The sequence below is a fragment of the Argiope bruennichi genome, chromosome 4, assembly GCF_947563725.1.
Source record: "Argiope bruennichi chromosome 4, qqArgBrue1.1, whole genome shotgun sequence".
In the NCBI taxonomy this organism is placed as follows: Eukaryota; Metazoa; Arthropoda; class Arachnida; order Araneae; family Araneidae; genus Argiope; species Argiope bruennichi.
In genome coordinates, this window is record NC_079154.1 from 1,776,727 (window position 1) to 1,802,912 (window position 26,186).

The 26,186-nt window shown below is 27.4% G+C and overlaps 1 protein-coding gene across 2 annotated transcripts in view; it reads right to left on the reverse strand.

Moving 5' to 3' along the window:
- Positions 1–26,186, reverse strand: part of LOC129965922 (cyclin-D-binding Myb-like transcription factor 1) — a 56,364-nt gene that overhangs the window by 9,986 nt on the left and 20,192 nt on the right. For both annotated transcript variants that reach the window (XM_056080208.1, XM_056080209.1), the window contains 8 exons: positions 20,222–20,321; positions 19,983–20,059; positions 18,772–18,962; positions 13,398–13,507; positions 12,622–12,850; positions 11,735–11,803; positions 11,558–11,640; positions 3,240–3,434 (listed from right to left, as the gene is read on the reverse strand). In XM_056080208.1, the coding sequence (XP_055936183.1) occupies positions 3,240–3,434; positions 11,558–11,640; positions 11,735–11,803; positions 12,622–12,850; positions 13,398–13,507; positions 18,772–18,962; positions 19,983–20,059; positions 20,222–20,321 (1,054 nt within the window). The remainder of the gene's footprint in view (positions 1–3,239; positions 3,435–11,557; positions 11,641–11,734; positions 11,804–12,621; positions 12,851–13,397; positions 13,508–18,771; positions 18,963–19,982; positions 20,060–20,221; positions 20,322–26,186) is intronic.

Consider the following 26,186-nt stretch of genomic DNA (forward strand, 5'->3'; position numbering starts at 1 on the left):
CTGGAACATTCAATCCAGCCGACTTACTTTCAATGGGATGTTCTGTGGTCACTCTTTTAAGTCAACACTGGCATAATGGCCCATCTTGGCTGAAGCAAGATGAGAAGCATTGGCCCAGTTAGTGAAGCTATGGTCGATAAAGAAATCATAAATTCGGAGAAGAAGATGACTATAGTTACTTTGGCAGTTACAAAGAATGAAGAATTTGATTACTTAACCAATATTTCATCTTTCAAGAAGTGGCAGAAGCTGAAACCATAATTTGGAAAATTATACAAAAGACCTCATTTAAAACAGTCAGTGAAGAAAGACTTCGAAACCTTCGCTCGTTTGTTGATCCCAAAGGTTCTCATTAGAATCAAGGCACAGCTCTTAATGAGGAAGGATTTTGAAAATTTCAAATATCCTATCCTTCTACCTCCTGATCATATGGCAGTTCGTAAAATGATTATGCATAACCAAAAAACTCTATCTCATTGTGGAATTCAGACTTTAATGTCAAGTTTGAGAGAACATTATTGGTTGATTAGAAGTTGCAAAAAAAATTCGCAGGGTCCTAAAATCTTGTATCACCTATAAAAGATTTGAGGCTAAACATCCCGAGATTAAAGCTGCACCTTTGCCGGAAGACCGTTTAAGGGACTCTGAATCATTAAAATGACTAAATTTATGTTTGACTATTGATAAAAGAAATCAAGTTAATATAAGTAATGAAATACCATGACTCAAATTACTATTTCAAAAAATAGTAGATGTGATTTTATTTTTAGCGTGTAATATTCTTCCACTTCGAGGAACCCATGAATTAATAAGTAAGTCTAATAACAGAAATTTTTTAAGTTTAATCGAATTATTAATTAAATACGATCCTGTGCTAATGGATCATATAAACAAAATAATAAATTCTAAAAATATAATTGTGCATCATTTAGCACATAGATTACAAGAATAAATTACTAATGCGTTAGGAAATGAATTGTTAACAAAATTAAACACGATATAAAAGCAGCCATGTACTATAGTATCCAAATGGATTGTGCTCCTGATATTTCCCATAAGAAACAAACTTCAATCATTATTAGATATGTAAACTTTGAAGAGAAAAGGTTAACTATAAACGAGTCATTTATAGGATTTATTGAAGTAACAGATCTGACTGGTGAGGGACTAGCAAAAATTCTATTTAAAGATTAAGTGAACTTGATTTAAATATTATGAATTGTAAAGAGCAAGCATATGACAGCGGTAAAAACATGAGAGAGAAATATATAGGTGTACAGTCTAGAATACTTTCTCTAAACCCGCTTGCAATTTATGTGCCTTGCCTATCACACTCCTTTAATTTATTAATTTGTGATGCGACTTCCAGCAGTATATATTGTATTATATATATATATATATATATTGCAACTTTTATATTGCTTATTTTCTGCATCTACAAAAGTATGGGAAGTTTTACAAAATCATTTAAATATTACTCTTAAAATAGTATATGACACTCGTTGTGAAGCCAAAATAGATTAAACTGTTTCAAACAAAAACAATTGTTCTTGATTGATTGAATTTAATTTGGTGCATAAAATTAAAACTGAAATCCAAAATTTAACACAGTTTTAGACGAAACAAAAGAGACAGCCTGGAATTTAAATATTTCAGAACATTTTCTTGAAAAATTAATTTGAAAAAGATTATATTCCGAAATAGCTGAAGATGAAGTTAGAAAAAACCCGGTAGAGGATAGATGTTAGCACTGTAATTGATACTGCTATTATACAGATAGAAAATAGATTTAAAAGTATCTCAAATAAATCAATAATGAAAAAAATTACAAAAATGCTTCAAAAACTTTGTAACATTTTATAGTAACGAAGTAGAGGAAAACCTAATGGAAAGAATTGTTTTGCTATGGGATTTGATTTTGAATGAAAGCAATGTACCTAACACAACATGTATTGCAATATATGCTTATTAATAATTATAATTATTTATTTCTAAATGCATTAACTGTGTTAAAACTTTTCTTTACTTTGCCAGTTACTATAACAAATACTGAGTGCTGTATCAACATATTAAAATTAATAAAAAATTGTCTTCGGTCAAGCATGTAAGCATATTGCTTAAATGCACTTGCTATACTAAGCATCAAAAAAGAAATTGCAATTTTTTTTAAATTTTCCCATAGCAATTAATAACAAAAACAAAATAACACATTAGATAAGCATGCATCAATAATATATGTTCATGTTTGTATTTTTTTTTTTTTTTTTTACTTTACAAAAAATTAGGGCCCCAAATGGCTTCTTGCACCTGCGCTCCATCATAGAGAATTTCGGCTCTGAATAATTTTTCAAAACTATTGTTATAAATACGAAGGAGCCTGGAGCCATCTGCAAGTTGTTCATGCAGCTGTTGCTTGTACTATGTGCATAAATTCTGATACAAAATTACTTGCAATCATTATTAGAGAAGGGAAGACATCCTAATGCTTAGGCATGGAAGTAGACGGATTTCTGATTCAAACCTCTACAAGTCAAATATCTTAAATTCACTGTACTTGGACAAGCTTTCTCTCTCCATATTTTTGATCTAAAGCTTAATTCTGAATTAAATTCTGGAAATAACTATTCCTCTAGGAATAGTGCAAAATGATCAATTTCCACTTTGAATCCACATGAAATCTCTTCTAAAGCCTTCCTTAACCCCTCAGTAATAATAAACACACTTACTTAAAATTTGGTATTAATATATGAACAAACATGTTTAAAATTTCATCGTACTTTTATTCCATACAGGAAACTGTATGTATAGTAAATTGACAATACTTTTTAAAATGCAGGATATCACGATAGCACAAAAACATGTTTAATGTTAAGATTAAATAGCCAGATAGATGAAAGATTTTGATAGCTAACTAACAATATCTATATAAAAAGCAAATTTTATTACTAGTATCTGATGGTTGAGTCTTGACCTTTCTTATATGAATAAAGGAGAAAGAGCTGAATCCAGTAGCTTTTTGATTTACAGAATATTAAGCATATGTAATAAAAGATAGAACATGACCAGTTCTGCTGTTCTATCAACATATATGGAAAACATGTCATTAAATGTTTTTTTTTTTTTTTTTTAAGAAAATTCATTTTCAAGTTATAAAGACAAAAGTACTTAGTTTCAAATAATACAAGAACAATTTTCCACTAAACAAGTCTAAAAATAAAAATACAAAATGATACAATTACCTTGAGTTGAAGCTGTAACAACAATAGGAGGAGGAGGAGTAGCAGGAAGAGTTACAGACTGTAAAATGGCTTGCTTAGGACGGTTTATAATGGCTTGCAACTCTAATGAATTGGCTAAAGAATCTGATTGAGTGGCTACTTCTTCTTTAACTTTACATTTCAAAATGAAATGCTGATATAAGTAATCACAAATTTCTGTAAACAAATAAATCAAAGAGTGAATTTGTTACATATGTCTAAAGAACTATAAAAAATGAATTTTATTGGAAAATTTATGTAATTTTAAATTGCTTAAAAATTAAGAAAAATCATATTTCAAAATTTCTGAATGTGTTATAAAAATTTATTTCTGAATATTATTAAAAAATATAAGTGACAGACAAAAAAAAAAAAAAAAAAAAAAAAAAAAACACCACCACTAGAAAACAGACATAGTTCCAGTAAAATTAAATATTTCTTGCAGATTAGAGTTAGAAGAAATAATTAACTTATATTCAAAAGCTCAATGATCAGATTTTATTAAAAAAAAGAGAGAGGGAGAGAGAGAGAAAATTTGAGGCAAACATTTAAAAATAACAAACTATTCCAAATATAGAATCAATCATCTGAGTGGCAGCTTTTCTTTCTTTTCTAATTTTCTCTAACATCCTAAATTTTTTATAATAAAAAAAAATTCTTTCACTTTTTTGGATATATTTAAAATCTTTAAAATGATCTTTGTTTTTTCCCCCTTATCTGTTGCACAAGTGCTATTAATAGTATGTGGAAAATAGTTCTATTCTTTTTAGCTAAAACCAATGTAGAATAAACAAAATTTAATGTCCAGAAAGATATTTTTATTAAGTTTCAGACAAGCTTCATTTTTTGAAAATGTTTCAATATTCTCTTGCAAATATATATCATTAATTGATGTGTGTCTACCAAGATAGGCTATTAACCACTTAGCACAGACTGTCACACATATACTCACGAAAGATATAGTACGGAATTACATGCAGAGTGCTTAAAAATGAAATATTTTATTTCCTTTAAGAAGATATCTCATATTGACAGGGCCGACCTTCCAGGGCCTGCGGCGGATGCCCTGAGATTGAAGGGCCCCAAAATGATCAAGAACTAAAATAATATTCTGAACTATAATAGCGGAATGGAAAGAAGCGAAGAAGAAATTCAACTTTAAAAATTGTCGAGTTTCGAAATATATATTATTGTCTGATGCAAATATGCAACATAATACAAACCTAAGGCAATAATTTACCGTTATTTACCTCGCCTATTAAGTAAGAATGCATATAGTGTTTGAAAATTCATACTATAAAATATTTCATAATGCTAGATCTAATCATGTACATGGCAAGAACATATCTTTCTGGACAGAACCGGCCTTTTCTATGAAGGGACTCGGGCGCAAAAAACCATTTGAGGCAATAAATTTTTTTGAAAAAAAAAAAAAAATGCGAATACGAACATATATTACTATTTCATGTTTATTTAATGCGCGATTTTGTTTTTGTTATTAATTACTTCACGAAAATTACAATTTTTTACAATTTCATTTTCGATGCTTGGTATTATAGCAAGTGCATTTAAGCATTTTACACGCATGCTTGACTGCAAACGATTCTTTATTAATTTTAATTTGCTGTAAGAGCGCTAAACATTTATTCTAGTAACTGGCGATGTAAAGAAAAATTTTAGCACAGTTAATACGTTTAGAAATAAATCATTATAATTATCAATTAGTATGTATAGCGAGTTCGCAAATTGTACAGACTAAGTCTATGTCAAAGGATTCCGACGTGCTCTGATTGGTTTAACCCTTGGCATCTTTTTGGCAATGTTTTGAAAAAAAGATGCCATACCGAAATATATTTTTATAAAAATAAATAAAATATGTGAATTTATCCCCCCCTATTTTTTACGGTTTACATGTAACATTAATCTGAAACACATATACAGCAGAAAAGATCAAATCCTGAAACCTAAATTCAGGAAATATAAAAGTTACAATTTATTAAAAAATATTTTTATGTGCGTTTCTTCTTAATATTATTTTGATATAACTAAAAAAATTAGCAACGAAATCACATATTGCGTTAAAGCTTACAAATTTCTACGTTTTGGGCATTAAGTAATCACCTCCCCATATGTAGTTGATGGGAAAGTAACAAACGTTCAGCGACAAGTTGCATGACTGCATAAATTACCAATTAAAGGCCCAAAAATCATCGAAAAATAAGAATTATTTAATTGCTGCATCATATGTTGAGTAATTACTTTCATATAGTTTTTATACTTCTGTGCATAAACAACATTGGTTACTTGTATTACTAGTATTATTAGTAATATTTATTATTATTAATAATAATTAGTATTAGTAGTATTACCAGTAACATTTAGAGAAAACAATTATATTAATAAAAATTAGATCGTGTTGATATTCACTCGTATCTTCCATAAAACTAATGAAAGGTAAAAGTTTGAGCCAAATAAGTGAAAACTACACTATTATGAGTGCAACACATTGCCAAAAAGATGCCAAGGCTTAAACCAATCAGAGCACGTCGGTATCCTTTGCCATAGACTGTACAATTTGCGAACTCGCATTAGGTATATACTGAAATATTTGTTGAGCGTTATTTACATCGTTGCCATTCAAAATCAAATCCCGTAGCAAAACAATTATTCGGATTAGGTTTTCATCTACATCAATATTATAAAACGTTACAAAGTTTCTGGAAATTTTTTTCAATTCATGTTTTTCTAGTTTTTATATCAGTGATTAATTTGAAATATTTTAACATCTATCTTCCCCTGTACAATAACAGTATCAGTCACAGAGTTAAAAAAGTAACATCTAAGTTCCAAAACCGGGTTTTCTATAATTTCATCTTTTGCTGTTTCGAAATACAATTTTTATCTTTTTCGAATTCCTTTTTTCAGAAAAATGTAATGAAAGATTCAAATTACGTTATCGCTTTTGCTACGTCTAAAAAGGAGTTAAATCTTGTTCTTACATTTTCGATTTCAGTTTTAATTTTCTTGACTAAATTAAAAGCCCAAATGCGAAAAATTGTTTTTACTCGAAATAGTTTATTGATAGTGCTAATTTTGGATAACATTGTAAACCATACTATTAAACATAAAATAAATGTAGTGACGAACGCCTGATGACGAGCGCCATCTGCTGGCCCACAAGTGTTGATGCTTGTTAGAGGGAGTACAGACGAGACGAGTCTGAACGAAAATAAAGACGTGTAAGATCAGACGGCTCTCTGAACGAAAGACGCGACGTAGGTCTGGACGAGAGCTGCGAGACGATGAATGCAGTTGACGAAACGACGAATATTGCCATGCAATGACTGCGATATTAACATGTGAATTAATCCTGCGACGTATTCGACGAAATCTGATTAATGTTCATTTCCTTTATATTAATATAATTGTCCGTCCTAAATGTAATTAAATGTGCGTAATTCTAAAATAGTAGTGATTTCTGAGTCCTACATAAATAGCATTTCCTGTATTGATTCCAATAAATTTTTAACTTCGGATACGACTGTATTATTGTTAATTGCATCAATAAATTCTTCTAGGGCATTACAGGTTTGTTCAAACTGTGTAGACACAACTTTAACCGAAACTGTTTTGGCTTTCCAATGAGTGTCGCATAATGGATTAAGAGTAATGTTCAAATGCTTTTGTAGATGCCAAGAAATAAGCAATCTAAATGTTGCAATATCCAAAAAAAATTATAATAAATACTGCTAGAAGCGGCATCGTAAAATAATAAATTAAAATAGAGTCCTGGGCAAGGCACATCAATTGAATGAGGGTTGAGAGCAATCATTCTCTATTGTACACCTTTGTATTTCTCTTTCATGTTGCTGCTGTTGTCCATTACAATCCATAATATCTAAATCAAACTTACTTAATATTTCCAATACAGCTTTGGCTAATCCTTCTCCAGTCACATCAGTTACTTCAATAAATCTTATAAATAAATCATCTATATTTATTCTTTTTTTTTTTTTTTTTTTCAAAATTTACATACCTAATAAAAATTGTTTTCTATGGGACATATCAGAAGTAGAATCCATTTGGATACTGTAATACTTGGTTACTTAACATAAAACATTTTAAACTTATCAGTTATAATGCTTGCTCATAAATCTAAATCACTTATATGCACTTAATCACAGTTGTCATTTCCGTCGTTATTTTCTGATTAATCAGACGTGTGTAAATATAGGGTTCTTCAACGGTTTTCGCAGTTTCTACATTTTTATTGCAAGATTGTGTAGTTTGTGCGTGAAAACCGAATTGTTTTGAAACCGAATCTTGACATTCAGAGAGATACTTCCTTGGCATGCACATGATTAGATTTAAGAATATTAAACATTTTATAGTATAAATTATCAAAGTAATCTATGCAATTTAACCTAGTAGGTGAGGTCAATAACCGAACTTTATGTTTATAATATGCGGCACACCTGCACTAAACCCATATTTCAAAACCCCTCGATTGTTCCAATTAAATTTCTTCCGCTCTTCTTTCTATCCCACTATTACCGTACAGAACATTTCAGATCTTGATCATGTTAGGGCTCCTCCATCGCGGCGCCCCGGTGCATAACATCCGCCCCAGATGGCTGGCCCTGCTTCTGGGCATCAAAAAAGAAAATTAGCAGGAAAAAAAAAAGAAGAAGAAGAAGAAACACTAAACTTCAAGAAGTCAAAAGTAGATATGTTTTCTTGTCTGCGAAGTTTTTCTGGCATTGAAATTGCTTCTTCGACTTCAGAAGTTACTATTCAACTGCAGAAAAAAATATCCGCACAAACTACACTATCTTGTAAAGGAAATGCAGAAACTGATATTCGTCGAAGAACTGCGTATTTATACGAATATGATCAAATCAGAAAATAACGATGAAAATGCCGGTAACAAGTGAATTAAGTGATCCATATTAATGGCCAAGTACTATTATAACGAATAAGTTTAGAATGTTGTGTTAAAACCGGACCTGCATAACATTAAAAAAAATGTTTTGCGAAGAATCCTGTAGATCATTTCCTACTACTACTTTCCTTTTTTTTAAAAATGCCAGATGGTAAACCCAGCTTCGCAGCTGATTAATGTATTCAAAAACGCAAGACTCGGTATTTTGCTTTTATTACATACTATTTTCGAAAAGATGTAGAAATAAACAATCTACACGATTTATAATAACTGTAGATAGCTGTAAAATGTAATTCAAGATCATGAGCGTTCTATTGGCCACTTTAATTCGTTTATTGTCTGGAAAGAATTACTAAAATGACTAAATTTATGTTCCACTATTGATAAAACAAATCAAGTTACTATAAATAAAGAAACGGGAAGACTTAATTATTTCAAAGAATGTGATTGATTCTTATTTTAGCATGTAATAATCTTCCACTTCGAGGAACATAAGAAATAAAAGGAAGCACTGACAATGAATTTTTTTTTTAATTTAATCGAATTATTAAGTAAATATGATTCCGTGACTATAGATCATATAAACAGAATAAAAAATCCAAAAAATAAAATTGTACATCGTTTAACACATAGATCACAAGAATAAATTATTTCTGCATTACAAAATGAATTAATAAAATTAAAGACAGTATAAAAGCATCCACGTACTATAGTATCAAAATTTACTCTTGATATTTCCCATAAGGAACAAATTTTAGTCATTATTCGGTAAATAAATTTTGAAGAAACGATTAACTATAAATGAGTCATTTACAGGGTTTATAGAAATAACTGATGCGATTGGAGAAGGACTAGCAAAAACTTTATTCAAAAGATCAAGTGAGCTAGATGTAGATATTATTAAATAGAAGATAGGCATACGACAATGGTAACAAAATGAAAGGAAAATATAAGATATACAATCTAGAATAATTGCTCTGAACCCTAATATAATTTATATACCTTCCCAATTCCATTCTTTCAATTTATTAATTTGTGATGCCACTTCCTATAACGAATATTGTAATTTTTTGGTTATTGCAATGTTTATATTGCTTATTTTCTGCAACTACAAAAAGCGGAGAAATTCTACAAAATCATTACTCTTAAACCATTATGTGACACTCATTGGGAAGTCATAACAGATTCAGTAAAAACAGTGTATACACAGTTTGAAGAAATCTGTAATGTCCTAAAAGAATTTATAGATGCTCCTAAAGCTAAAAAAGTATGTGGGATTCAATACCAAAAGTGTCATTTATTTTTTAATAATGTGGTCTGCAATATTGTCTAAATTTATCAATATCAATAAGTTATGTCATTCGAAAGCAATTATTCTTGATTGACTTAATTTTATTTAATAAAATTAAAACTGAAGTCCAAAATTTAATACATTTTTAGATGAAGTGAAAGTGATAGTGTGTAATTTGAATATTTTAGAACATTTTTCTGAAAAATAAAAAGATTATATTCCGAAATAGCAAGCTAAAATTAAAAAAGCCGATTGAGGAATTTACACGCTATTTTTTAACAATATAATTGATACCATTATTGCACAAATAAAAGATAAGATTTTACAGCATTTCAAATTAATTCATACTTTTCTAAATTAATTATTTCAATCATTGGATAAAGTGCCGATCACTCTTTCAGCAAATTAAAAATTAATAAAGAATAGTTTTCAATCAAGCATTGTGTACAGAAGGCTTAAATGCACTTGCTAAAGGAAATTGAAAAAAAGAATTGTAATATGAAAAAATTAATTTTTCTGAAAAAATTAATAGCAAAAATAAAATCATGCATCAAATAAACTTGAAATAGTAATATATGTTCATGCTTGTACTTTTTTATTATTATTATTATTTTTTTAATTTTACAAAAATTTAGAGACCAAAATAGTTTTTTGCACCCAGTCCCCTTTATAGAGAAGACTGGCTCTGCATATTGATAATGTTTATTAGTACCCAAAGCAAAACTGAACAATAGTTCCCATTTATAGGAAATAAATAAATTAAAACACAGAATGCAAAAACAGCTGAAAGATATTAGCAACAAGAGGATGCCTGTTAAATAAGTCAATATATAACAGCAAAATTGCATCAACTTTTAAATTAATTTAATTTAGAAGCATTTTGTTTAATATGGGGGAGGATTTTAAAGATGCACAGAATTTTATAAAATGTTGAAAGAAAATATTTGCAAAAATGTCTGTTAAATACTTTGATGATCCATAATTTCACAAAAGATCCATATATATAATGTTTCCCATACTTGGAGGAGGGGGGGGCATACATAAAATATACACACATAAAAAAAGATTAAAATAAATATTTGCAATAATATTCGACACCACAAAATTCAACAAAAACATCTCATAAAAGTGAAAATCGGTCGGTCATTCTTTTCTTATCCAATAGTATTATTATGCTTTTCTATCTCACAGACACAAGAAGCAAGAAAATTACATACAATTCTCTTGCAGACAAGGGAGAAAGTTAATCAGTTTTAATTTTGCACAAATGACTTATTGATGTTCATGAAATTTAATCTTGATTAATAAAGTTATAGCTCCTTTTCTTCCTTTATTCAGAATTCCCATATCATTTCTTTATTTTGAAAACTGTGAACACTGATTATTAATCTATATTTGCTGACACTATGCAAAAGCACATACAAAATTCTGCCAAAAAAAAAAAAAAAAAAAAGAGAGAGAGAGAGAGATGACAAACAATGGGAAAACATTCAGGAAGACTCATCTTTATCAGAAAACCTTTAATAGATTGACAAAATACAAAACTGCTTATATGAGAGAAGAAAACTGGAAGAGAAGGAATCAATTCAACACAGAAACTTAATCCTTCCGCAGTGAGTAGCACAGTAAAATATTTCATAATTTGGATATCTGTATCTCAAAAATTAGAGCTGAAAGAAAAATCTGCTCCTGTATTTGAAACTAGCACAGCAAATATAGATAAAATTAATATATTGATTGTTGTGGGGGTCACCCATGGGGCCATATGGGTTATCTTGTGTGAGATTCAGCACAACAATCAATGTATTAAAAAAATCCAGGTACAAAACTTTTTTGTTGCTACTGCTGACCTGTGTAATTGAAGAATATGTATAAGAACTTTCACTGAAATTTTCATTTTGCAAATCTTTTTATGCTATTAGATGAATAATTCTTAATTCTTTTAAGTAGTCTCATCTTAAAGAAATATACTTATAAACTTTAAAATATTATGCTTACACCATTTACACTTTTAAGAAGAAAAAACTTAACAACAAAAGTTTGCAATATTTGCACTACATTTCCTACCTTGAAAAGTAATACTATTTGCATTTGGCACATGTCTTTTGAGATTCCACCATTTACCTCTCAGCCACTGAGGTGACCTCACACTTAAGAAGAAAAGAGACCAAATATTAAAACCAGTGAAAGAAAGATATAAGCTTTTTTTTTTTTTTAAATTCTTATTTTAAAAGGTACACTTACCTTGACCAGCCTTTCGATAAATGAGCCCAATCAACATCATTTTCATCAGACGCATTATAAGCACAAACTCTACATGAGTTAAGAGGAAAAAAATAATAATATGCAGCAACAATTCACCCATTAATATATTAATTTGGAAAATGCAAATATTCAATTCAGTTAAAACTTATTTAATACAAAAGCTTATGTTCAGTGTAAAATTTGAATTTATATTTTTAATCAGTACATATTTATTAAATTAAAAAGATAATATCAAAACCAAAACTCAAATTGAAGTTTAGGAGTAACAATAAATTTATCTGTTCAAATAGTTGGGGGAAAAAAAACATTTTTATGATATAAAAAAAATCATAAGCATTGCTTACAAATCACAAACATTACTTCAAATGAAATTTCAAGCACAATAAAGAGGATAAAAATTTATTGAAGATATTTTACATCATTTTTAAGTAAGAATTATGAAGTAATTCTGCAGTAAAATACTTTTATTTTTCCTGCATTATTACAGTTTTTAAAACAAACAAAACACACACCAATTATTCAAATAATAAAGTATTTCTATGTCACTTTATCAAACTATTTTTTTAAATTCTACTAAAATAATTGATACAAATCAGTGCTAAAAAGACTAACTAAATACAATACTTGGCCATACTTTGTTAAATATGTATTAAATGAAATTACCAATGTTTCAAATTCAGAATAAGAGATAATATTCTTTAAATAATAAGAAAACATAAGGAAAATTATATATAATATTAAAAAATAAATTTATCATAAATAAGAATCAAACATATAAACCAATTTAATAGAATGTTATAATAGGGATGATTTTTATGAAGTAAAATATATTCAGTTATTAAAAAACAAAACACATAAATATATACCTGCAAATTAACTGAACATCATCATCTCGTGTCCAATCCGTTCCACCTGCAACTTTCCAGTTTAAATAATTCAACCATTTTGTGCGGCACTGTTTCTCTGAGCGAGTTCCAACTCGCTCAGCAACTACTGCCCATGATAAACCACTTGAAACCATATCACCAGGCAAAACATTTGCAAGTTCGTAAACAGCATCAGCTAACCTCCGTTCTTCAGCAGGTAACCATTTTCCTAAAAATGAAGAAATTGTGAAGAAAGGTATATAGTAATGCTAAAGTTCTATATGATCACTAAATTATTTAATGTTTGACACAAATTTTTACATAATAATTACAATGGAGAATTTTTTTAAAAATTCTCATTATCAATATAATTTTGCAAAACTAATAGGGCTTAAGCTTATAAGACTATTTCTATAAGCCTAAAGCTTATAAAAATATACTTATAAGGCTTACTTCTTAAGTATTTTGCTCTCCGTTGTTTAAATATAAGAAGGATTCTATGACAGAAAACAAATAGAATAATTTCTTTTTGAACAAAGTCATATAAGTTTAAAACCATTATATGTCAAAAAAAAAAAAATACTTTTTTCAAATAATAGAGAATTCCATCTGCAAAATATTGGAAAGAAACCAGCAGCTGTAATAGCTTCATAACAGTAATTCAGATATATTTGTTGAATGCATCGAACAAAGGATAAACCTGCCAGCACAAGTGAATACCATAGTTTAGAATAGGGAATGAAACAATAACCCAAAAATAGTGACAACATTTTTACCTTGATTGCAGTTATCTTTCATCAACCTGCAACGATCTTTGATTGAAGAGGCACTTCTTCCCATGGCAGCTCCAATGGCCTGCCAATCATTGCCATACATTGAACGCAACCTTAAATAAAAAGACCAAAATTATGTATATGAAAGAAATCCATGAATCCTGCTTCTGCTGCTTTCATCTGCTTCTTTAAAAAAGTTAACAAGTGAAAATAACTGCATAATATAAATTGGGATATTCAAAAAAAATATTAATAATGATAAGTTATCTGTAATTTGAAGTGATTCATACATTTCCATCACAAATGTGAAAAGTAAATAAATAAGTAACACTTTTAAAGAAACACCTTTTATGCCTATATTGTGTTGCATGCTTAGTTTTCCATATTCAGTAACTTTTCTAAAGCAGAAAAAGTATACAGCTGTCTAACATATAGCATTTTAATTGAGACAAATCTTCCATTTCTTTTCATATGACCAGAGTAATTGGTGATAATTGGCAATATTCATGTGAGTAGCCATTAAAAAGAAAATAATTAATACAATAATATTTTTAATAGATGAAAAGAATTTGGTAAACAATTCTTAAGCAGAAATGTTTATGCAAATAAATAGACAGGGCACAAAGAAATTTGATCATGCAACATAATACTTTTGAAGATGAAAGTCTGTCTGTTAGTGATCTACAAAACAGATAGTTGAATCTACAACTATAGAATTTGACACAATTTATAGTTTGGATACTAAAGACGTGCACTTCACAACAATTTTTTCCCCCTTCAAATATTAGTTATTTAAGAAATATAGCAAACTGTATTTTTTAAAAATCATTTTATCACTGAAATAATTATCCAAAAAATAATTTGCATATGTCAATCTAAGTTCCAGAGAGAATTTTGTCCAATTAAAAACTGAAAGAATATATTATATATACAGCATACAACATAAAGAAGGTCAATAAATTGACAATACATTTCATTACAAAATTTTATTCCCTCTTTAAAATGAAGACAGAAGATTTGTTGTGTCTATACCTCCTTTTATTTTCAATGTTCAAAGTTACTTGAAAGATCCAATTCTTTGTTTGAAATTTTAAATGAGTTCATTTAAGACAAATGACTTTTTTTTACAATTTTTTTAAATGTATTAAATATATTAAACTTTAAATTCATACTTAACTTAAACTTAACCAACTTCAAACTTGAAAACTTAATATTATGCAAGTTTTAGAGGCATTTTATCAGATTTCTGCTCTATTTCAAATTATATATATCATACTCATCTGTAAAAAAAAAAAAAAAAAAAAAACTTAATTATGATATTAGGATTTGAATTAAAAAGCTAATTATAGTTTTTTGCCCATATTTAAGGAGACATTTAAAAGTTTCAGTTTGCACATGATTATCTATTAAGCACAGTCTAATATTGTTTCAATTGTAAATTATATTGCTTAAAAAAATTTTTTTGTTTATACAGTGTAAAAAGTAGCTGAAATTTATATTTGAGAAGACAAGATAATACTTGCATGCATTCAAAATTTTACAACTTTTTTTTTAGTCAGATTTGATTTACTAACAGAAAAATGTTTGACACTTGGATGCCTCTATATTTCATTTTTAACTTTAGAACTAATTATTCCATTCAAAAAATAATAAATTAAAATTTTCATTTAAAAAAATTATTTGTTCGACTCCTGAGTTTTAACCATCATTTTTCAATAATAACAATTTATTATGTTTAGAAATTTTAAATTGATAAACTACTTTCTCAGATTCTTTCGTTCCAGATTATTAATATGACATATATTACACTCAACTACTTAAAGCACGGGGATTTTAAATTTTGAGAATATATCTGAATGATCATTATGAGTAACAATATGGGTAACTAGCTGATTGTCAAAGGCAGCTAATGTGTATTATTAATATAGTTTTGTCATCACTGTTGGCTCAGAAACCTAGAGTGGAATTTTGGATTCCATTAGTTCATTCTAATTAACATACTCTCAGCAAAATTTTTAACTGATTTATTTTTTTATTTGATCTTTTCTCAGCAACTAAATAACTTAATACTATTTTCCAGATGATGTCGACATGAAATGATCTACTAATTATCTTTCCTTTGTAACTTGATAAATTAAATATTATCAATATCATTAAAGCTCGTGTATAGCTTACAAATATACCTTTTCAACATATTCCATCTAAACTCATTCAGCCATAAATATTTCACTTTACCTCCAAAAGCAACCAAAAGTAATTTGCGCCTCCGGGATACTGGCAAAATCTCTACAGTGTAAACCATAATTGATATGATGGTCGTTTTTTAAGTCACATTTCAGTTTTATGCTTGATAAGCCTAGACTTCTAGATTTTTTTTTTTTTAACCATGAAAGGCATTATCAATTACAATTATCCTTTACTAGCAGTACCCTCACAGCGTTGCCTGTGGTATAACATTCAAGAGGAATATTAGCTTTAAACTTAAGTCTGATTCATTCTGTCTGTAATTCAATTGCAGTGCGTTTTAAAGAAAGACGGTTACTTCGAATGCGGAAAAGTGCAAAGCACAGAACTACTGTTTTACGCATGCACGAATTGTAGTAGGAAAATAATAAAAATCTCATTTATAAAATTACTTTTTTATTTTTATTTTGATATGACTTCAATTCAAACCTTTCCCAATAAATGCCTTACAAAATGGTACAAATATCTCCAATATCAATTAAGTATTTCTCAAGTTTTTCTCTTTCAAACATAAAGATGCTTTCAGGAGACTTCATTTTATACTATATATAGATTACTAATAACCAAATAATGAATTTATTTCAGATCCAAGATTAACAAAGCTGTAAATAGCTTTCTAGTTGGATTTATAAGATTTCATAGTAATGGGAGGGGTACTAATACAGATTAGTATTCTATAAATGATAGGGAAAAAATCAAAAGTTATTATTAACAATTATTGGAGATTTGATAGTAATTATTCTGATTCACACTTACCATTTAAAATTCTTTACAAGTCATTTTAAATTATAAAAAATAAAAATTAAGTGCTGTGTCATAAATTATAATTTACATTTAAATAGAATATCATACAGATTAATACAAAATTATAATAATGCACTATTTTCCTAATGTTTTTAATATCTTTAATATTTTTTTAACGTCTATCTAATATACAAAATTAAAATGACTACTTATAGTACTTTAAAGTATGCCTTTTCAGTGCAGTATCATTTCCATTTCCTTTAACAATAATCGCCATTCCTTTGCTTTAGAATGAAATATTTATTAAATTAAACATTCATTAACAATATTTAGGCAAAGAATTAATAAATCTTTTATTTTTCTTTCTTCTAAAGATATCTGATATATTTAGATTCAATTTTCTTTAATCTAATCTTTATCAAATACGTTACATTTTCAAATAATTTACATATCAACTAAAGTTTACTTATCCTGCTCTATAATGCATTTAGGAATCATAACTCATATGCACTAAAAGATTTGCCTATTAATATTTTTTTTTTTTTTTTTTGAAAATAACATCCAAAATGAAAAAAAATTTCCATAGATTTTAAAAGCCGTCTTAAAAAATTTTCTTGAATTTTACTGCGACTTTTTAGTTGATCAATCCATAAGTAAATTTTATTCATTTCTCATTTAAGGAACTGACCCTATTTAGAAAGTTATTTCTTTTCCTTTATTATCAATTACTATTCATTATAACATTCCCTAAAAGAAGGAGTAAGAGACATAAACTAATAATTACTCAAAATTTCCCAACGCTATGTAATAGCAACATTTATCATGTAATAGAAACAGTTTTTCTGTCTTATCTAACTTAAAATATCATAATAATTTAAATTTTTAAAAAAATGTACCATGTACAAAACTAAACTACTTAATAGATATACTTCAAATTTGTCTTGCAAATACAGTAAAGCATAAAGCAGGCTTTAGACAAAATTTCAAAGTAATTAATTAACTATTTAATTTCTTATTAATTAAAAATCATATTTCCTTTACACGTGTGTATATAATACCAGAAAACAACATGAAAGTGACAGATCTATTTAATGCATAGAATTTAAAATAATCAAAACACAAGAAAAAAGATATTTAAAAATATTTATTTTACACTCTTTAACATATAAAAGAAATAAAAATTATTTTCCTGTTACTTAAGTGTTAAGTTTTGCTACTTAAAAAAATTTATTCAAAATTGACTATTTACTTTTAACAATCAATGGATAACAAAATTCATTGATGAAATAATTGTCTTCTTATCTCATGTTATAACACTTATTAATACTCACAATGCGTATTTGCATTATACATCAGTCTTTGAAAATTTTTGCTATACTTTTGGAATAAGAATTTTAAAAATCATTCAGATCAGTCAATAATATTGTGAGAAGCTACTAAATAATCAATTTTTTTACTACAACAGACTGTCTCATTTAAAACAAAAGTAAAGTTGCAGACAATATTGTTTTGAGATTCTACAAAGAGCTAACATTAAATATAATTTTACTTTTTTACATATGGCATTACAGCTCATCAATAGATTATTTTATATCTAAAAAGGAAAACCCCCAAAATTCATATTAGACATTAGTGCAACTATCTATAAATCCCTTGATTCTGTCCTAATGTAGGAAGTATAACTACCAATAAAGGGATAAAGATAGAAGTAAGTAGTTGATTTAATATGTAAAACTTTAAATGTTTGCTAGAAATATTTATTACACTTCCAATTTTACTTCCAAATACAAATATTAAAAGATAAGAAATTCTGTGTTGAAGATTTTGTGGCAATTTATCAAGCAAATATTTTTCATTAGCTAAAAAAAAAAAAAAAAAAAAAAAAGGAAATAATTTTATTCTGAGCAAGATGAGTCTATCAGTTAGTTATACATCACAACTTTTTTTAATATACTTAATACTTTTCAGCTTCTTATTAATTTATAATTAGGATACTGTTAAATTCATTATTATATATATCTCACACATTTCATAATTCTCAAATATCCATCTCTTTCACTATCTAGAAGTAAACCACTTTCAGCTTTTATCTACCTTTTTGTACTGTCAAAACATAAAATTAATACTGCTATTTTCATTAATTAGTAAGCAATTTAGTAGTAAATAGTAATTTCTTTCAAAGATAACAGAAGTTTTTTTAATACAAAAATGTCTCTAATAATGGAAAATAAAATGAACAAATAAATGAACTTAATTTTCTTTCAATTGTGAATTTTCTAAAATGCTAAGTTGTAGACTATCCAGATGTATGAATTTTGAAATAATTTAATGGAAAAGTTACAGGGAGTTAATGCATATAATTCTATCAACAGACTTTAAAATAACCTACTTTTTTAATTTCTCTAACTCTTCAGTTGTATATTTCCCCACATGGTTTTTATTATCATACATTCTAATCACACGTCTATATACAGAGAAAAGAGGTCGATTAAGTCCTTTAGCAATAGTACGATAGAAGTCCTTTCTTTCATCTTTGGCCATCTCAAATACTATTGTTGCAGGATTAGAAATGTCATGTTCCTACAAAATCAAATTTTGATTGAACAATTTGCTTATACTGTAAAATTCAATACAATATATATATATATATATTAAAAATAATTTTGAATGCCATAACTAATCTGTAATTAATGGTACTATTCATCAATGCTTAGCATCCAGATTTACAATTAACAAATTGAAGAGGACAATGCTAAAATATCTAGTGTAAATTTAAAGAGGAATAATATGAAATAACAAGAATTTGTAATGAAATGATTTCACATTATATTTAAGTTATAATGGGATTTATCAAATATTATCATTTGAAGCACAAGAGCAAGATTTAAGAGACCTCGGAGCAAGATTTAAGTATTACATCTACTAAAAAAAAATTTTTTTTAAATACCAAACTAAATGAAAAATATTTTATACAAGAGAATACAGATTGAAACCAAGTTGTTGGATTTACAGAAAAGAACCACAAATACCCTACTGGACTAGATAAAGTAAACAAGGCCTTTGATTTTTCATTACTAGACATAGTAAGTATTTTTTTTCCCTTCATTTTATTCTTTTTTCTATTACTTCTTTATTTTCCATGATGAGTATCCACAACAACAAATTTAGACAGATCTCATCAATTAAAAGAGAATTTGATAACAACTTTCAGCAGTTGATGCAAACATATTAGAAATGCCTTCAAAAGTGTGCAGCATCTAGTAATGTCAATTGTGCATAACTGTAAGGCAAATTTTTAAATTTATGAAAGAAATTAGAACCATAAAAATAATGTCTTTTGATTTTCCTTATTTCCTTGAATGCCATCATTTCATATTTATATATACCATTTCTAAAAATGAATTCCTTTATAAAATCAGTTAATTTCAGTTATTCTGTCAATCTTTAAATATATGCATAATATTTTTTTACTTTAAATTGCACATAATTCAACAATTACAAAAAAAAAAAAAATGAAGATACACATCATTTTATTTTAAAATGTTTTCTGAAAAAAAAAAAAAAAAAAGAAAAAAAACATAAGAACTCTAAACAAAATACCTTACAATATAACTGGATATTATTTTCCAATAATTCAATTTCTTCTTTAGACCACATACCAGTCTTCCAAATATGACCTACATTTAGAAGAGATTTAAATTAATACTCAAATAAAGCCCACATCTACAGAATTTTCATGGCAAAAAAAAATGCATAATTAATTTTAGTCATCTAAAAATTATTTCTTAAAAAAATGCAAAACTAAAAAACTGGATATTTGAATCAGAATATTTCCATGCCTTTACTATGCAAAGTGACCTTTTCTTCTTTACTGGTAAACCAATTCTGGTTGATTCCTTCTTTATTTTGCAAAGTATTAGGCTCTTGGAAACTTAAAAGCTGAAAGAAATGTAAAGAGTTTTGCAATATTTGCAATTAATTAGGGAAAAAAAAAACTCTAAAAATGCTATACATCATTAAAATAAAAAAAAATCTAGCATATCATATTTTAGAATTTACTATCAACATTTTGAAACAGCATATGAAGAAATATTTTTGAAATACGGAAAAACAATCAAAGACAAAATGCAATAAATATCCTTTCTGAATGCAAATTAAACCTTTAAAATCAATATTATATATATATATATATATATCATGAGTTGATGTGAAGTTACTAAAAAAAAAATATTAGTAGTAAGATTTCAACAAACTTATATATATTATTTAAATATAATAATAATATAATATTATAAATTATAATTAAGTAAAATTTACATATACAGCACAGAGATGCAGTAATCCATGAATACAATATCAAAATATATATATCACAAAACAAGAGCTAATATATTTCCTACTTTAGAGTGAATTTTCCCCTTTATTTTCATGCTTATTCATTATATTTCCTACAAAGAAAGTGCAGTAAACAATAAAAAATTATTTTTGTGATTTTGACTCAAAATCAAAGCAAATTATATTGATAAAATATTGAATGTGGTCTTTAAATAAGTTTGTAGTTTCTTATAAATTCAAAATACTGCTGCAGGTAACCTGGCCATGCACACATGAATAATAAGACAAAATTGCAACTAAGCATATAAGAAGGAATTTCAGATATGTGATATATGTTGAGTTGTTGTATTACTTACAGATTTTTCAATCTTGGAAAAGTGATACGAAATTATCCTTGATCTTACAGTTATAAATTTTAAGAATAATCAAAAAGTTATATTTTTAGATTTTACCTTCTGATAGACAATCTGATAATATCATTTGTTTACAGGAATTGAAATTTTATAAATTATAATATATTCACCTCCTCCCCTTTTAAATCTTCTCTTATTAAAAGTAAATTTTTCTAGGTTTAGTTAATGTTATACTCTCACTGATACATTTGTTTTCGTTGCTTAATAGAAATATCATGTATGCTTTTTTTCTATGTGAAAATATGCAGGTAAAAAATAAAAAAAAAAAAGACCGACACAATAATGGATTTTGTTCTTAATATAATGAAAAGGATTTCCTCAGTACTTTAATTATCTTTCTTTTGATCAGTTATGTCCAAAATTTCATATAATTCTGAAATTTTGATGATAAGGTAAGGTTTTGATGATGATACCAATTTCATTTATACATTTCATTTTTGATAAGTATTCCCACTGATTCATTTCAACATTGATAATGAATCTTAAATTAGGGTTGGAATGTCATATATAAGGACAGCAGAATTGTACACTTAAAACTTTTTTCAATGCATTAATTTAATTGTTTATTTATTTGGCTTTGCATGCAACATTTAAATCCATCAATACCATTTGATACTCTTATCTTCAGTAGGATATAAACTAAATAAGCCAATGTTATTTGAGAGTATTTTTCCTTGACCTAACCTTTTATTTGCGTTAAAGCTCAGTTTTCCTTCAGTTGAACATGCATTTTTATAATATACTCTTTTTTTCTCAATGACTTTTAACTAAGAATAGTATTGTCAACAAGGCAGCAATCAAAATTGTTAGAAAATATGTTCTACACCTTTTTTTTACTGCAGAACTTTTTTTATGAATTAAAATTTGAAAATCAAGATAAAAAAATAAAGAAGAAATAATAGAGATCCCTGATTAAAAAACTGTCTCGAAAGTTATTAGTATTTTCTTAGTTTTTTTCCAAATTATTTTTAAGAAAAATTATTTTTAAAATTCCATCACATACATTTATGCTGTGAGTCAAAGGTCTAATATATATAGATTTTATATATTTAAGAATAATGTTTTATATTTATAATTTTAATAAATATATTTATACATTGTAAACAAAATATTTGCTTTACATAAATTTTAGCCAAGAAAGAATAAACTAATATTTTTCAACGAATTTCTTTTAAATGCTTCAACTATCAATTACGCATGATAGTAAAGCAAGAAAAACTATTTAAACCACAACGCTAATCTGTCTGCTCTGTGTACATATGTATAACTCTGAGCTAAAAATTGAAATGCTTTTTAATTTCAGTTTGTGTTGCGGTTGTGTGAAATGACTGCCCAGAAATAAATTAATTTATACTATTGTTTCAGCTATATTCAAGACAATTATATAAGAAACAAAAAATAATTAAGAAGTATGTTAGATTTTATAGAAAATTTGCACTTTCCTTATTTTTGTATGAAAATGAAAGATCAAGACAAACGTTAGGCCCCCACACAATGTTCTGCATATTAAGAAAGTTTGATTTAAGGTTTTACCTCTGTTATTCCACATAAAAGTAGATCTCATAAAATGATTTTCTTAAGTATTATTAAAATAAAAAGAGTGTTTCAAATGTCTTTGTATCAAATTCCTAGGTTTATCCAAAAAAGGATATTTATAGTACCAGGAAAATAATGAAATGTGAAAATTTCGATCTTAAAATGGAAATAAATAAGAGAAAAACTGGGAATTGAGCCTATCTAAATCTAATTTTTAACTATTACTTAATGTTGAAAAGAAACAATTCTCAGTAAGTTCTTCAAAACAGTAGTAGTTGCCTTCTAGAAAACCACAGAGGTCCAAAATACATGCTATATATATACATATATACAGTGGTGGCCAAAAGTGTGGACATTTTTTGAAAGTTTCATGTTTTTCAACTTTGCGTGCTTGTAGAATATATTAATTTTCACTTAAATATAAATGTTTATATATCAAATTGAAGGTAATTTAATGTAGAATTTCATAATAAAAACAGTATTACAATATCTGTATTACACAAAAAGTTACGCTCATTTTAGTCAAATCTATCTTAGATTTGCATCTTTTTTAAGTGATACACAATCAATACTTCGTAGGATAACCCTTATTTTTTAAGACGCAGCGTCTTTTCATTTGGAGTTCATCTTTCGTAATCACATGGTGCCAAGAATCAATTATAGATTCAATAAGATGTCTTTTATTGGATGAACGTTTTTTTTCGTACAAGAATTTTCAAACGTCGCCACACATTTTCAATTGGATTGAGATCAGGGTTGTTTCCTGGCAATGGTAATACATCTATGCCTTTATTTTGAAACCATGCTTTGCATACTTTTGCTGTGTGGCATGGAGCTGAATCCTGCTGAAAAATAAATGGTGCTTGTTGGAGAAGAAATCCCTGATAGAAGGTATCAATTTTGGTTCCAGGACAGTTTTGATGTATTTTTTGGCATTCAGGATGCCATCAATCACTTGAATTCAGCCCACACCATCTGCAGACATACATTCCCAAATCATGGCATTTGTTGTTATTTTTATAGTTGCTACAATGCAATCAGGATGAAGCGCTTCACCTACTCTACATCTCACGTATTTTCTACCATCACTACCAAAGAGCGATATTTTAGTCTCATCGCTCCAGATTACTTGCTTCCATTGATTTTCTGACCATTTAATGTGTTCTTTTGCCCACTTAACTGGTTTTTTGCATTGCTTTTGATTTAAATATGGTTTTTTCTTTGGAATTCTAGCTTGTAGTCCAAATCCTGATAAGCTTCTTCTTATTGTTCTTGAACTTACTGAAAAACCTGCTGCATTCATTTCGCATCTAATAGCATCTGATGAAAGTTTTCTATCTTGAAGGCATAGCCATTTAATTTTTCTATTGGCAGTAGCACTTGTGCATTTTTTTCGGCCTTTTTTTCCACTGATTTCGTTTTTTCATAACATAAACAGAACTTTCATACACTAGAACAAGTCACTGAACCACCACTTGTCTTGCAATTTCAGCATAAGAGAGGCCATTTTCTCTCAATATGACAATTTGGTTTCTTTTTGTAGATGTCCAATCAGTTCTCTTGTTGATGACATTGTTTAAAATTAGTTCAAATAAAAAAAAAAAGGACTTAAAATATTCAAAAACAGCAACACTCTATTTAATTGTACTAGTGCATCATTCCGCAAAATATTTCTACAACAATAACTCTTATACCATCCAAATAACCTAAACTATAGTTACAGACATTTGATTGGTCCTCAGAACAGTGTTTGTGATTGGCTAGTATGCTTTTATTACAAAACACATCATTATTCAAAATGATTTGTGTTTGTTCTACTAAAATGAGTTTAATTTTTTTTGTAATACAGATATTGTAATACAGTTTTTGTTATTAAATTCTACATTAAATTACTTTCAATTTGATTTATAAACATTTGTATTTAAGTGAAAATTAATATATTCTACAAGCACACAAAGTTGAAAAACATGAAACTTTCAAAAAATGTCCACACTTTTGGCCACCACTGTGTATATATATATAATTACAAAGGGATACTTAACATTTTCAAGATCTTGGACTATTATTCTAAAAAATTAGGTGCTTTCAGTGAGGAACCAGATGAAGCATTTCATGAAAACATTAGGGAAATGGAAAAGTGATATCAAAAAAGTGGTACAACCTAGCTTGATAACTTGCAATCTATCTAAAATCTGATTTTCAACTGTTGCTTGATGTTGAAAACAGACAATCCCTATCAACTTAATCAGGGGACATGCAAAAAAGAAATTTTGACATAGCTGAGCTAAGTTATAAGTATAAAGTATGCATTAATGAAATACAATGAAAATGTCAAAATATTTAGAAATCAGAATTGATTCTATTTTAGAAATTTCTATTTTAAAATCAAATTAAAAATTATAAAAAAAGATTAATATTCAAAAAACAATTTTCAAAGTGTAATTTTTGCAGACCTGCATAATAAATGTTATATAAAAAAAATCTAAAAAAAAAAAAAAAGAATTGTAAACAAATTAGAATGATTTTTTCCCCTATTCAAAGCATTTTTTTCTTTTCTTTTTTTCCCTAACAGTATTCCTACAAATGTTGCAGAGCAAGAAAGACGTTACTTTCAAAATTTCTGTATACTATCCTTACAGCTCTATTCATAGCCACTAAGAAGAAGCTATGACTTAGATTAATAAATCTGAAGAGCTTTAAGGAATATAGCTTCTTAGAGAATATCATATACAGAACTTTTAGCACCACATGTGATGGTATCCAAGACGAGTAGTGAAATTTTATTTTAAGAAAGTAAGTAATTTTTAAGAGTATTCAAAGGGAAAAAAAGATAAGAACGAACATTAACATATTAGTTTTGATTACAGACCTATGCATTAAGATAAAATTCATTAATTTCTCCATAAAAGAATCCAATTTTACACAAATATAAACACAGAATACCATCAGTAATTTATGAATAATTTTCACAAACACTCAAGCTAAGTTATTAAAAAAAAAAAAACTTTCTGCAAGTTTCTTATGAAAAATCTTACAAAAGATCTTGTACTGCATATATAAATTACTTTATTACATTATAGTCAGCAGTATTAAGAAAAAAAAAAATATTATACTGCCATTTCATTAATTTTTTAATTCATTGCAAGGAAAAAGGCTAAGAACATAAGAAAACTAATTTAGGATATAAAATGATGCAAACTTTATTAAATTTGCACAATTTTAGAAATTCTGCCCCCAAACTTTTTCAATTGTTCAGTTTCCTCAATAGCCACCTTTGGCAATCAGTTGTTCATCTAGAATCTGTATATTCAAAACCAAGTAAAAAAAAAAAAAAAAAAAAACAATATCCCAATCATAGTTACTGGCAAATTTTGGCTAATTAATAATAACATTTAGATATACTATCACTGGTCCCATGTTCTCAACCACTGCCCATTTTTGTGAAAAATCTAAAAAACATTATTTCAATGCCCATTCTCTGGAGAAAAATCTCTACCATATGCAATAAATAAATAAAATA